The sequence below is a fragment of the Balearica regulorum genome, chromosome 13, assembly GCF_011004875.1.
Source record: "Balearica regulorum gibbericeps isolate bBalReg1 chromosome 13, bBalReg1.pri, whole genome shotgun sequence".
Lineage (NCBI taxonomy): Eukaryota > Metazoa > Chordata > Aves > Gruiformes > Gruidae > Balearica > Balearica regulorum.
The window spans coordinates 350,544-362,636 of record NC_046196.1 but is presented as its reverse complement, the minus strand read 5'-3'; the positions used below and the strand labels follow the sequence as shown (position 1 = coordinate 362,636).

Below are 12,093 nucleotides of genomic sequence, written 5' to 3'. Positions count from 1 at the left end.
GGAGCAGGGCGTTTCTCTCCACAAAGCTGTTTTGTCTCTGGGAGCTGTTTTCTTTATAAAGACCTCATTACTCTATCGGTTCTCACAGGGCACTCATAGCTGCAGTCTCTTTGTGTGGCAATGAGTTCCACCAGACAGGTTTCCTTTCGTTGTTTCTGATCTGGATGTTTTGTTGTTGGGGTTTTTTTCTCCTGTATGACTGAGAAAAATCACAACACCAGCTGCATGTAAGAAACTCCTGGAAAGAGGAACAAAGCCATCTGTTCTCCATGTCCATGAAGGTGCACACAAGAACTAATGGGCATAACCTGCATCAAGAAAGATTCGGGTTAGGAACAGTTTTCTAATGGGGAGGAGAACAAAGCACATGAACAGACTGCCAGGGGCCTGAGGATCCTGCATCACAGGAGATCTTTAAGGATAGATAAACAAAAGACAGGCACTTGCAGGTTCCCCTGTCTTAGAACTGGAAGATGGGCTATCAGCCTCTTGAGGTTCATGCCAGCCTTGCTCATTTCCTAAATCTATCCTTGCTCATACCTTGAAACCCAGCTCTGCCTTCTTCAGAGCCCCACCATAGTCCCCTTCTTTGTTCATGAGATATCAACATATCATTTCCAGGGAGAGTCCCCTTTCTAGCAAAGTGACAGCACCTGAGTCTTGGATGTGTGCTCATGTCCTACTGTGGTTCACCTGATCTTCACAAGACTTAGTCCCAGCTTTGTGCTTCAGGTGGTGTCACATCTCCAGCGGTGCGCGTTCTCGTGCTGGGTCGCAGTGCTGGGGAGTACACACTAGCATTTTCCCATGTAAATTCATCCCTATGTGTCTTCCTCATTAGTGATGTTCCTTCAGCTCTCTTCTCAGGGAACAGGGCTCTCTGTTCTGAGTGCTGTGGGATGGAGGTGTATGCACAGAGACTCTCCTCCACCAAGTAAGTGTACCCGCCTGATGTCTCATACTGGAGCCTTAGTGCTCACCTGAACATACTGGGCTGATAACTTGGTGCTCCTTCTCATGTTCCAGAGGAGCCTGCTGTCCGGGATGCTCCTGGGTAAAGACGTGCTCCACAGCGTGAGCAGAGCCCTCGGTGCAGCTGGCTGAGCACTGGTGCTGGGGCCCTGACTGAAGCAGACAAGGATCAGGCAACAGTGCTGCAGTGAGGGATAGAACTGTTCAGCTGTCAGCCTCCGAGCTGCTCCCTTTAGTAATACATCCAGCAATCTGCACTGCTTCAACTGGAACTGGTAGGTGCCTTGTTTGCTGAGCTGCACCCAGGAACTGGCATGTGCGAGGAAAGCTGGAGTTTGCCCCTTTTCCTACCCACTTGTCTAGTCACAGGTTACCCAGTAGCCAGAACATGTGCTTTAACATATGCTGAAAAGAGCAAGCAGAGCCTGGAGGATGTCAGTGGATGATGAAGACTGATACCACCATCTGTATGACATGTGCTGCTGTGCCTCAGGCTTTGGCTTGAGCGCTGCTGTTCCACCCTTGGTGGTAACCATAAGAGTAGATGCAGAGATGGGAGCATAGATTTGCTATCAGAACTTTTGGATTCAATTTCCATTCTCAGTAGAATAGATGTGTGCAGTTTCTTACATGTGCTGCTTTGCAAATGAATTGTGCAGGACATCGCTATCAGTCAGAGACCACCTGGAGAGTACGGTCGGCTTGATGCCATGTAGTCTTGCTGTGCAGTGGCTGGCCCAAGCAATGTGGAGGTCAGGGTCTGACTGATGGAAAGATCTCACCTCTGCTCCTTGATGTCTGTAGGAGTCTACTGCCCTTTGCCTACCTCCTACTGAGTGCGGTCATGGAACTTCAGCAGCTGGAGAGGTAGGATTGCCTATCTGCTTTCTTCTCAGTAACCAACGGGGGTGCAGTTCCTAGCGAGATGCGTGTTGCCTACCCACAGAGCCTCACGGCTGTCTGCCGAGCAACTGCCGTGTTATTACTAAGCAGCACCCACTTGGATTATGGGTCCTCACTGGGAGGGTGGAATGTGCGCAGGCATATACCATATACTGTATACCAGGACACAGAGCTCAACACAGACATCCCAGCACCGTCAGTAGATAGACAGCGCTAGAAACACACACAGAGCCACGGCAGCCAGTGGGAACTGCGAGTGAAGGTGAACTGTGTTATTTGTGTAGACACTGGCGAGAAACCCCACTGGGTACCTGGGTCTGAGAGCCAGTTCTACAACACAGATGTTAAAGAGGGAATAAAGAAAATAATAGAGCATTGACTAAAATGGTCTGCAAGGCTGATTTCTCTCCATGCAGCCTCTGAAGGAGCAGTCTTTGGGGCTATGGAGAAATAGGCAGCCTCCAGGCTGTGAGGCTAATGCAGAGCCACGGCTGTTTGTATAGCTGCAGAGCCTTTAAGAGAGACTTGGGAAAACTAGCTTGGATTCCAATGAATATTTACAATTACACTGCTCCAAAGCTGAATCCAATCACAGCACTGCAGTATGCAGGCTTTGTGCATCAAAAGAAAATGAGAGGAAAGCAGGAAAGATGGAGTTGCCTTTGGAGAGACTTATAAACACAGATCTCTCTGCTTGTGGCAGAACTAAAATGCTTTATTTCTGATAGGAGCAATTTATTCTTCAGGCATTTTGCTTGATATTAGAAAGTGCCTGGCTGGTTTTTGAAGTGAGAGTCTTCAGTAGATGGTCTTTAATGCAGAGTGAAAGAAAGGAATGGAAAGTGTTGTAGTCTGTAATTTTGATGTTGTACTAACAAACTCCAGAAGTAGGGGAGCATTTCCAAACTAGAGCTGGGGCCCCTTTCCCTCACAGTGTTCTTGGTTACCAACAAGACCCAGCAATGTGCGCTGGCAGCCCAGAAAGCGAACCGTGTCCTCAGCTGCATCCCCAGCAGCGTGAGCAGCAGGTCGAGGGAGGGGATTCTGCCCCTCTGCTCCGCTCTGGGGAGACCCCCCGGCAGTGCTGCGTCCAGCTCGGGGGTCCCCAGCACAAGGAGGACATGGAGCTGTTGGAGCCAGGCCAGAGGAGGCCACGGAGATGATCTGAGGGCTGGAGCACCTCTGCTATGGAGACCTCAGGCTGAGAGAGTTGGGGTGGTTCAGCCTGGAGAAGAGAAGTCTCCGTGGACACCTCAGAGCCCCTTCCAGTCCCTGCAGGGGCTCCAGGAAAGCTGGAGAGGGGCTGGTGCCAAGGGCAGGGAGGGACAGGCCAAGGGGAATGGCCTGAAGCTGCAGGAGGGCAGATGGAGATGGGATGGGAGGCAGAAATCCTTCCCTGGGAGGGTGCTGAGGCCCTGGCACAGGGTGCCCAGAGAAGCTGTGGCTGCCCCTGGCTCCCTGGCAGTGGTCAAGGCCAGGTTGGATGGGGCTTTGGGCAACCTGGGCTAGTGGAGGGTGTCCCTGCCCATGGCAGGGGTGGCAATGGGTGGGCTGGGAGGTCCCTTCCCACCCAAACCATTCTAGGATTCTATGTGGAAGCAGGCTGGGCAGAACTACTGTTGTTAAAACCATGCTTCTGATGATAGGTTATTTGGCTGAATACCATGCTCTGCCACTAAACAGGATGATCTAACAGAGAAAGGAAAGGGAAAGGCTGGCTGAACATTCATTGCAGCTCAGTATTGGTCTCTTTTATTGCAGTGGAAGGTATAAAAAAATAATGGTGTAGGTGAACCACTGCATGCTAGAAAGATGGAGGATTTGTGACTGCTAGATCAGTGCAGAGCTGTGCGCATCAGAATAGGAAGTGTGTGACAAAGCAGAGGCACTGCTTGAAATGACAACAGGAACAGCACCAAGCAGGTCATGGAGCTGCTCTGGTGGTGTCGTGCTTTAACCCGGCAGGCAGCTAAAGCAACCACACAGCCATTCACTCACGCTCCCCAAAGTGGGATGGGGAGAGAATTAAAAAAAAAAAACTTGTGGGTTGAGATAAAGATATTTTAGTAAGACAGAAGAGGAAGATGACGACGACAACGATGACAACAATAACAACAACAACAATAATAATAATATACAAAACAAATGATGCACAGCACAATTGCTCACCACCTGAAGCTAATACTCAGGTAGTTCTTGAGCGGAACTGGCTCCCGGCCCACCCCCCCGTTACAGACAGAACATGACATCATATGGTATGGAATATCCCTTTGGCCAGTTTGGGTCAGCTGTCCTGGCTGTGTCCCCTCCCAGCTGCTTAGTCACCCCCCGCCTTCTCATTGGGAGGTCAGTATGAGAAGCCGAAGAGTCCATGACTGCTTGGCAATAACTAAAAACATCCGTGTGTTATCAACATTACTCTCATCCTAAATCCAAAACACAGCACTATACTAGCTGCTGGGAAGAAAATTGACTCAGCCAGAACCAGGACAGCTTCTTACTCTGACACTGCATGCACAGGACATCAGTCACCAGCGCTGCGAAAGCACGGCTGCAGCACTGAATGCTGCCTGCTGCTCTAACATACAGGGACTGTGAATAACCTGTGGCCTTGGTGTGGTCCTACAGCACCAAAACACCACTGTTCTTAACTGATTTCAAATATTTAAGGAATATCCTTGCATTTTGCTGTGCAGACATTCCCTGGCACCATGGCAGCATGAAAGCAGATGCTCTGAGAGGTCACATTAGGCTTTATACTGCATGTAATGCAGAATGTGCAATTCCTGTGACACAGTGTTCACGTACAAGCACGCCTGACCTGGGAAAGCAACATCTGAAGGGCTAGCCGCCTCCATCCCCAAGGTCCCAGCAGGCAGCATGTCTCTACCTCTGAACAGAGGGCAGCATGTTGCTGTTTTCAGACCGTGCTAATCCCTTTGTGTGTTTTGACGATGACGCTGTTTCCTGGTGCATTTCACCTTGTGGCTGCACAGATCCCTTCTGCTGGATGGCAATCTTAAAGGATGCTGATGGGAAATCCCAGGAAGCTGGTCTCTGATCTGAATCACACTGCTGGTGCAGGGAAGCACTCTGTCACAGGCAGGCATGGCACTGGGTGTTCCCTGCAGCTTGGCACATACTGAAGTCAATAGCCCTCAGCAGGAACTTGCATTCAGTATTATACCAAGAGGCTTAAAATTGACTGTGAAGTTTCAGTACAGCTACAAAAAAACTGTTTTCAGTTTTTCCACCAGTAGCTTGGTCTAGAGGGAGAGGGTGCAATTTGGTGAGACTTTCCAGTTCTTGGAATCTGGCTTGTGCAATTGCATTGGGATGTTTGGAATCATATTGTGTAATATGAAAAACAGTCATTAATTTCATTCATCTGAAGTTGGCTTGCAGGAATGGCAGCTGCTCACACAAATTGCACATGAAGATGAGAAATGTGACAGCCCAGTACTGTGTGCAGCAGAAATAACAGTGCAGTGTTGCACCCACCAGGAAGCCACTATGATCCATCTTGCTCTCTGCAGCTTATTGTAGGTTCTTATACCAGCTCCCGACAGACACCAGTTGCTGTGGCCAAAACCAGCACTCCAGTTGACCAAAAGAGGCATAGCATGCTTGCACAAATCTGGTAAGCCCACAGCCTGCTAGAAAACTACCAAACAGTTGCTAGTGTTAGAAGCAGATTAAAGCTCAAAGCAGCAAACGCTGTTGGAACAGGACTTGGCATCGCAGTCTACTGGAGCCACCAGCCCAGGAGTTGGAGTGGCTGTGAGGGTCTCCTTTTGCCCATACTGTGAATCTTTTCTTCAGGTTGGCTGGAATGTAAATGAGAGCTTCGTGAGCTCAGTGGGGCTGGAGGGCAGACAGAGAAACGAGCATGACAATACAGACAACTGGAGTCATGGCTGAGCCAACCCTCATCCTGCTAATGGCAGGCAAAGCTCCGCAGTTACCTCAAAACTCCCAGCTGAGCAATCCAGGTGTATGCAGGGGGCCCACATCAGAGTGTGGCCGTACAGCTCTGCCCATGTCTCCCAGCACTCCATCTCCTCAATACTAGCCTCACATGCTGTGTGTGGCATGGCTGAGTGCTCTTCCATGTTTCCTCTTTCTAAGCCCTACACTGGGCTCCCATATTTCCACAGTAGGAACTGTGTAGTAAGGCTCGCACTGGCTGGGACAATTGAGCAGGCTCTGCCCTACTCCCTCGTCTGACCATGTAACCCTGAGAAGGTAAGAGCCGTTGCTGGTGTGGAGAGGTATAGGAGAGAGGGGAAAGGGCTGACAGAGATCTCTATTAGCTGTAGAGCCCAGAGGGGAGGAGTGCCAGCAGTGCTCCTCAAACAGACGAAAAGCTGCTCCAGGTGCCAGAGCAATCTCTGCAGGGCTCGGGGATCCTGCACGGTGATTACTGCAATGTCAGAAGGCAGTGCTTGGATGGCTGCCTCTCCCAAGCGTACCATGGCAAGCGTTTGTAATTCTGTGACAGCAAAAGTTGGATATGATTAGAGATGGCTGTAAACTGGTTTATGCACTCTGAAAAAAAAAAAAAAAAAGTTTTACCAAACATTAATGGTCAAACACTTCCTAGAAATCTGCCCATATACTACCTGCTATAACTGATAGCAGCACATGTGTAAACAGAGCTGTTGCAGGAAACAGCCCTGAGAGCTACTGCAGTTCTGCTGGTGCCTCTCTACACTCCATCCCTCCTCACTATTGTTTCACACCTTGCTCCCTGACCTGCTCCAGAGGACAGAACTCGGAAGCGTGCTGGCTGAGACACCCCTCGTTCAGTGCCGGTGAGTGCACACCTCACAGCACCATCGCCAGTGTCAAACCACGGTGCCTCCAGGACCCCCACATTCCCTCTGGGGCGCAGCAGCAGACCAGCATTGTCTCTCCTGCTTTACGTCCTCTGGAGGCATGCAGCACAACGTGAGGCTGCCTCAGACAGGACCCCCTGTTCCAGACTCATAGGGCTGAGCAGGCTGAGCCGGAGCCTGTGTATCACAGATGCGGGAGCAGCTGACTTCCCAGCTGGGGGCTGCAGTCCCTTACTTCTCTGAGACTCCCACCCCCCCGGTGCGGCTGAGTCCCCTTCGGAGGTCACTGGGCAGCTCCTAATGCCCCGGGGAGCCCTAGCACTCTGCAAGACGCACCCGGCGCCGGTTCCCTGGGCCGGCACCGCCACTTGTGCTGAGGGCAGAGGTGGTCCCTGACTCGCAGGAGTACAAGTGCTGTCGACCCAGCTCAAGGGCTCCTCGTGGGAACAGAGTGCAGGTTTTCACACTGAAGTTGGCCAGCTGACGCAACAGCAAACTGTTTGCTAGACATCCTGGCAGCTCACGGTAGAGAGGGACTGGGACATAGAGGCTTCTGCTGTTAACACCACCGGCTCTGCCACCCCTATGAGTGAGTGTCATTTAAAAGTGGACTAGTCTATGTCTATGAAGGCTCAGCTGTATCCTGACATGGCAGCGCAGACATAGGGTTACTAGCCCACCACTACAAATTTTTAAGCTAGGCTTTTTGGATACGGCTGCTTTAAAAAAGAGGACAGACTGATATTGAGACAGGGCAGGAGGCATCAGGATCAGTCCTTGCAAAGGAGCCTGGAGCAGTGAAGGAAGGAAAACTGTCTGTGATCAGCTGAAGTCTGTTTCATCTCTGCCACTCTCGTCGCTGACAGTACCCAAGAACTTCTCTCTTGGTCAGCGTAAGAAGATACCGTGGTACTGCCCAGGGTACTCTGCCAGCCTCCAGAAATCTGCAGCTCAGAGGCTTCAGAAGCAAAAGTGGGGTCTTGCATTTAATCAATGTAAGTGGATTTTTTTTTTTCCTCCCATTAAAATGTTTAATTTTTTTTTCTTTTTAATGCATATAAACTTTGGGAGCCTACCATATCCTGTGCAAAGCAGTCTCACACAACATATGATATTAAAAAAAATAAATTTTTTTGTTTTGTATTTATTACCTGCTAATTTATGGGGTGCTGCTGGTTCTTATACTGAAGGGACAGTGAGAAATCATACTGCAGACCAACTCTACGTGCCAAACTTGATTTTATAGTCCTCTTCAGTCATTTCTTTTCCAGGCTAAAGAGACTATCTGCTTTTTCGTCATATGGAAAATATTATTTGTATTTGATCACCCTTGTTGCTCTTCTCTGAAATCCTTCCAACTCTACTTTTCTTGAGAGAGGCAGACCAGAGCTGCATATGGTAATCACAATACAGCTTCCACTATGGCTCTGCTCAGTGGCATAATTGTCATCTGCTCTCCATTATTTTCCTCATAATTCTTAACAGTCAGTTTGCCTTTTGGGCTGCTCCTGGGCACTGAACAAACATTTCCATAGAACCATCTCTCCATCTCTATCTGGTGTTATCTAGTACAGCCCCAAGCCCTCACTCCTGAGGAGGGAATAGAGCTACAGCAACTGGGACCATGAGTAAAATCCTGTAAGAAAGTGCAAATGCCTCAGAACTTTAGCAGGGTTAAGACCACCTGGCTGTGTCTTGTACCTTCAAGATTGGAGACAGCTGCTAAACATCTGAAAAACAAGAAATGATGAGTTAAGATCAGCATCACAACACTGCAGCCCTGTCTTCTTCCAGGAATGGATACCCTTGAGTAGCACCCCTGCCTGAGAGGCTGCAGAACACTGTGGTAAGAGCTCAAGAACCTGCTCTTCACTGGAGCAAAACTCAGGGTCAGGTCAGGCAGCACCACTAGGAACAGCCCACATTTGCCCTGCACTTGGACACGGAGCCTCCTTAAACAAAACACCCATGCCTGTTGAATGTGGTCACCCTTTCACCCTTGTTGCAAGGATTCCTTCTGAGATCCCACCCTCACCATACCAAGCACAAAGGCCATTGCTACACAGGCCACAGGACTGCTGACAGCCCACGTCGTGCAGGTCAGGCCCACGCACTTCAGCTGATGCAGCCTGCACGGTTCAGTGCTGAAGAGCGGCTGGCTTCATCACTCAGGAGTTCTGCTGGGTGGCTCCCACTAACCTTTCACTGCTCAGCACAAGCACACCTAAGCAGGGAATGCAGCTGGAGCCCCTGCAGATAAACACTGAAGTTAAGTCACTATCAAAGAACACAAATAATGGCGTGTTCTCTTAGTCCTTCTTTGCGTTTTCTTTCTGTAGATTCACAGAGTGAGCAGGAAGGGATCACACAGTCTGACCTTCTGTACCTGCAGTCAAGAAAATTTCGCCATGTTACTGCTGAATTCAATAACTTGTTTGACAAAGGCACCTTCAGAAGGGTGTTCAGCTGGACTTGAAGACATCAAGAGATGGTAAATGCAGTACTTCCTCCCTTGGCAGTCAATCCCTTTGCATCACTCCTACTGATTTTTTTTCTCTGATTATTGCTGTGCCAATGGGACTAATGAAACTTTCTATGCTGCAGCAGTATGGCCTCAATTTTGTTTCTCCTGGTTATTATGCTTTATCTTTCCTGTATCTTAGAATACTCATTTCTTTTTGGCCAGAGAGTTAAGGAAAGGGGCATGAGGATCCTTTCTGCCTCTATTTCTGCATTCCCATGCCCACCCACCCACCCTGTGGAGGTTCTCCCTGTGGTCCCCACCACAAGTGTTTTTCTGCTTACCCAGCTCCCTCTGGTTTCTGTCTCCCCTACATCTCCCCATTTTTCCCCTCTCTTTTCACACCTGCTGTTCCCATTGCTGCTGGGTGGGGAGGAGGCCTCCAGAGCCGATACCGATGTTGCTGCCCAGGTGTGCCATCCATCTCCCAATAGCTTAGAGGCTGTAACTGCAAGAACCACCAAGGTATCATGTTCTGTGACCTGACCTGAGCAGCGCTGCTTTTCCTTCGCTTGCTCCTCCCTTCTTCCAGCAAGATGTCTGCTTTCTGCTGATTTCTAGCTCATGGTTCCTTATAGAAACATGTGGCAGCTCCTATGCAGCTTATGTACATGCTTAACCCGCAGACACAAGAAACCAAGATGCAGCTTGCAGTAGCAGCAGTGGACATGGTTGCCATGATTGAGTAAATACAAGACAGCAGTGAGAGGCACTGCCAGCACATGGGCGCTAGGCAGGAGGCAGCCCGGCGGGCTGGTGCCCACCTTCAGGTCTGCAGGGTCAGTCCCGCGCCTGCCTGTGCCTTCCCCTTACCCTGGGTGGAGGTGTTCAAAAGACAACTAGACACAGGCATCTGCGGCATTGTGCCAGGGATGAGGTCAGGATACCCCGTGTTCGAGCAATGGGAATGTCAAAGGTCGGAGTCTGTGTGACTGGGCTGGGTGGGCCCCTCACACGCACCACCAGTGCCTCAACATCCCCCGAGATGTCAAGGGAACGACTGGAGGGCTCCAGGGACAAAGGAAGCACAGACCGCTTGTCTCTGCTCCAGGACTTGCTTTGGGCTCTCCACTTGTGCTGGAAATGCAATAGGGCAGGCTCCTAGCTATTTTTGCCACTGTAGCTGTTTCCTCCTCCTCTATTTTTACACATTCAGTTCTTTCTCCCTTCTCTGGAGGGGACCCTCTCCCAAGAGCTGCAATGTTTTTTTAATAAGTATTTTTCAAGTAGCTGGCTGAGACCCTGGAAAGGATAATGAGATCATTTTCATTGTAGAATGCAAAGCCATGTAAGACTTTCCTGTTTGTTATTTCTCCCCTGTAGACTCTGACCATGCTACCGATCATTTATGTTTGTCGATATTCCTCACCAGCCAAACATACAGTGTGTGCCCTAGACAGTACCCAAATGTGATTAGACCAGCGGTACCAGTTTCCTATGAACACAGAGAATTGGAAATTATCACTAGAACTGCAGAGAAATAACCTTTAAGGCTCATTAAAATTCCACCAGCGCAAACCCTATTCCCGTTTTCCCTTTCATGAATCCAGCCGGCTGCCGCAGCCACTCTGGAGCGGGAGGGCTGGGACCCCCCTCCCCCTTCCTCTGCCCCTCGGGCCCGGGCAGCGCTGCAGCGGGGAGCCCCTCCCGGGCAGCCCCTCCCGGGTAGCCCCTCCCGGGCAGCGCCGCCGGCCTCCGCGCCCGGTTCCGACTGTGACCGAAAGGGAAAATGACGCGTCCCCGGGGAGGGCCCCTGGGCAAGCGGGGGGGACGCGCCCCCAGCCCCGGGCAGGCCGGGGCCGTCGGGTAGGAGCCAGCGGGCGGGCGGGGTGGTGGCTGCGGCACCCGCATCCTCGCCGTCCGCTCGACCCGTCTGGCGGCGCCAGCTCGGGGCTGCCTTGGATCCGCTCCGCGCTCGCGCGAGGCGGCCCGTCCGGCCCTGGGCAGCGCCCCGGCCCGAGGAGCGGCGGGACGGGACCGGAACCTGCCGCCCGGGGCCGCCTCGGCCCGACGAGACGGCGGCGCGGGAGCTCCGGGAGAACAAAGGTGGCCGGAGCCGCCCCGCAGTACCGCGGCCGCTGGGAGGAGCCGCCGCCATCTCGGCGGGCACCGCAGCGCGGGCCGAGGGCGACCCCTGCCGGGCGGTGCCGGCAACGCGGCAGGGCGGGGCGCGGAGGGATACGGGGCGGGGACGGGACGGCGCGGAACGGCCCGGCCTCCGCCTGCGCCTCCTGCGCTGAGCCCTGCGCTGAGCCCTGCACGCCGCGGCCCCGTCCCCGGCTTTGGCCGCCAGGACCTTCCGCGTCTGGTTGAGCCTTCCGCTCTCCTCGGCCTCTCCGGCCTGCGCACCTTCTCCAGCCCTTGGGGCGCACGCTCACCGCAGTCTCTCTCAGTCTAGCTTGCTCCTGCTGTCGTCGCCTACAGCTCCCCTTGGGCCTCTTCCCTCCCCTCCAACCTCCCACTGCCCTTCATCTGTCCCCTGCCCTGCCAGCCGCCTGCTCACTTCCAGGAGTACCGCGTCCCTTCCAGCATCAAACTTGTAGCCTCCCCATTCCCCTCCCTTTTTGGCCTCCCCCTGCTTTTTGGACTCCCTCTCCTCTCACTTTCTTCAAGGGTCCAGGTCCCTTTCTGCCTCCCCCCACTCCTTTCCTGTCTCCCCCATCCCCCTTGGGCCTCCCCTGCTGTTTCAGCCTTCATATCCCTTCCAGCTGCCCCCTCCCCTTTGGTCTTCCCTCACGCTCTCTTTTTGGCCTCACATTCTTTTTCAGTTTGCTATCTGGCCTAAAATTCTTCATGGACTGCTGCTTGCTTTTGTCGTGTGTGTCATATTCCCCCCCCCCCCCCCCGCCTTTCATCTTC

At 52.0% G+C, this 12,093-nt stretch overlaps 1 protein-coding gene across 1 annotated transcript in view; it reads left to right on the top strand.

Moving 5' to 3' along the window:
- LOC142603762 (uncharacterized) overlaps nucleotides 1-10,950 on the top strand; it is a 43,755-nt gene extending 32,805 nt beyond the window's left edge. The window contains exon 9 of the mRNA XM_075765983.1: nucleotides 9,053-10,950. Within this exon, the coding sequence (XP_075622098.1) occupies nucleotides 9,053-9,189 (137 nt within the window). The 3' untranslated portion in view covers nucleotides 9,190-10,950. The remainder of the gene's footprint in view (nucleotides 1-9,052) is intronic.
- Nucleotides 10,951-12,093: the final 1,143 nt, after the last annotated feature.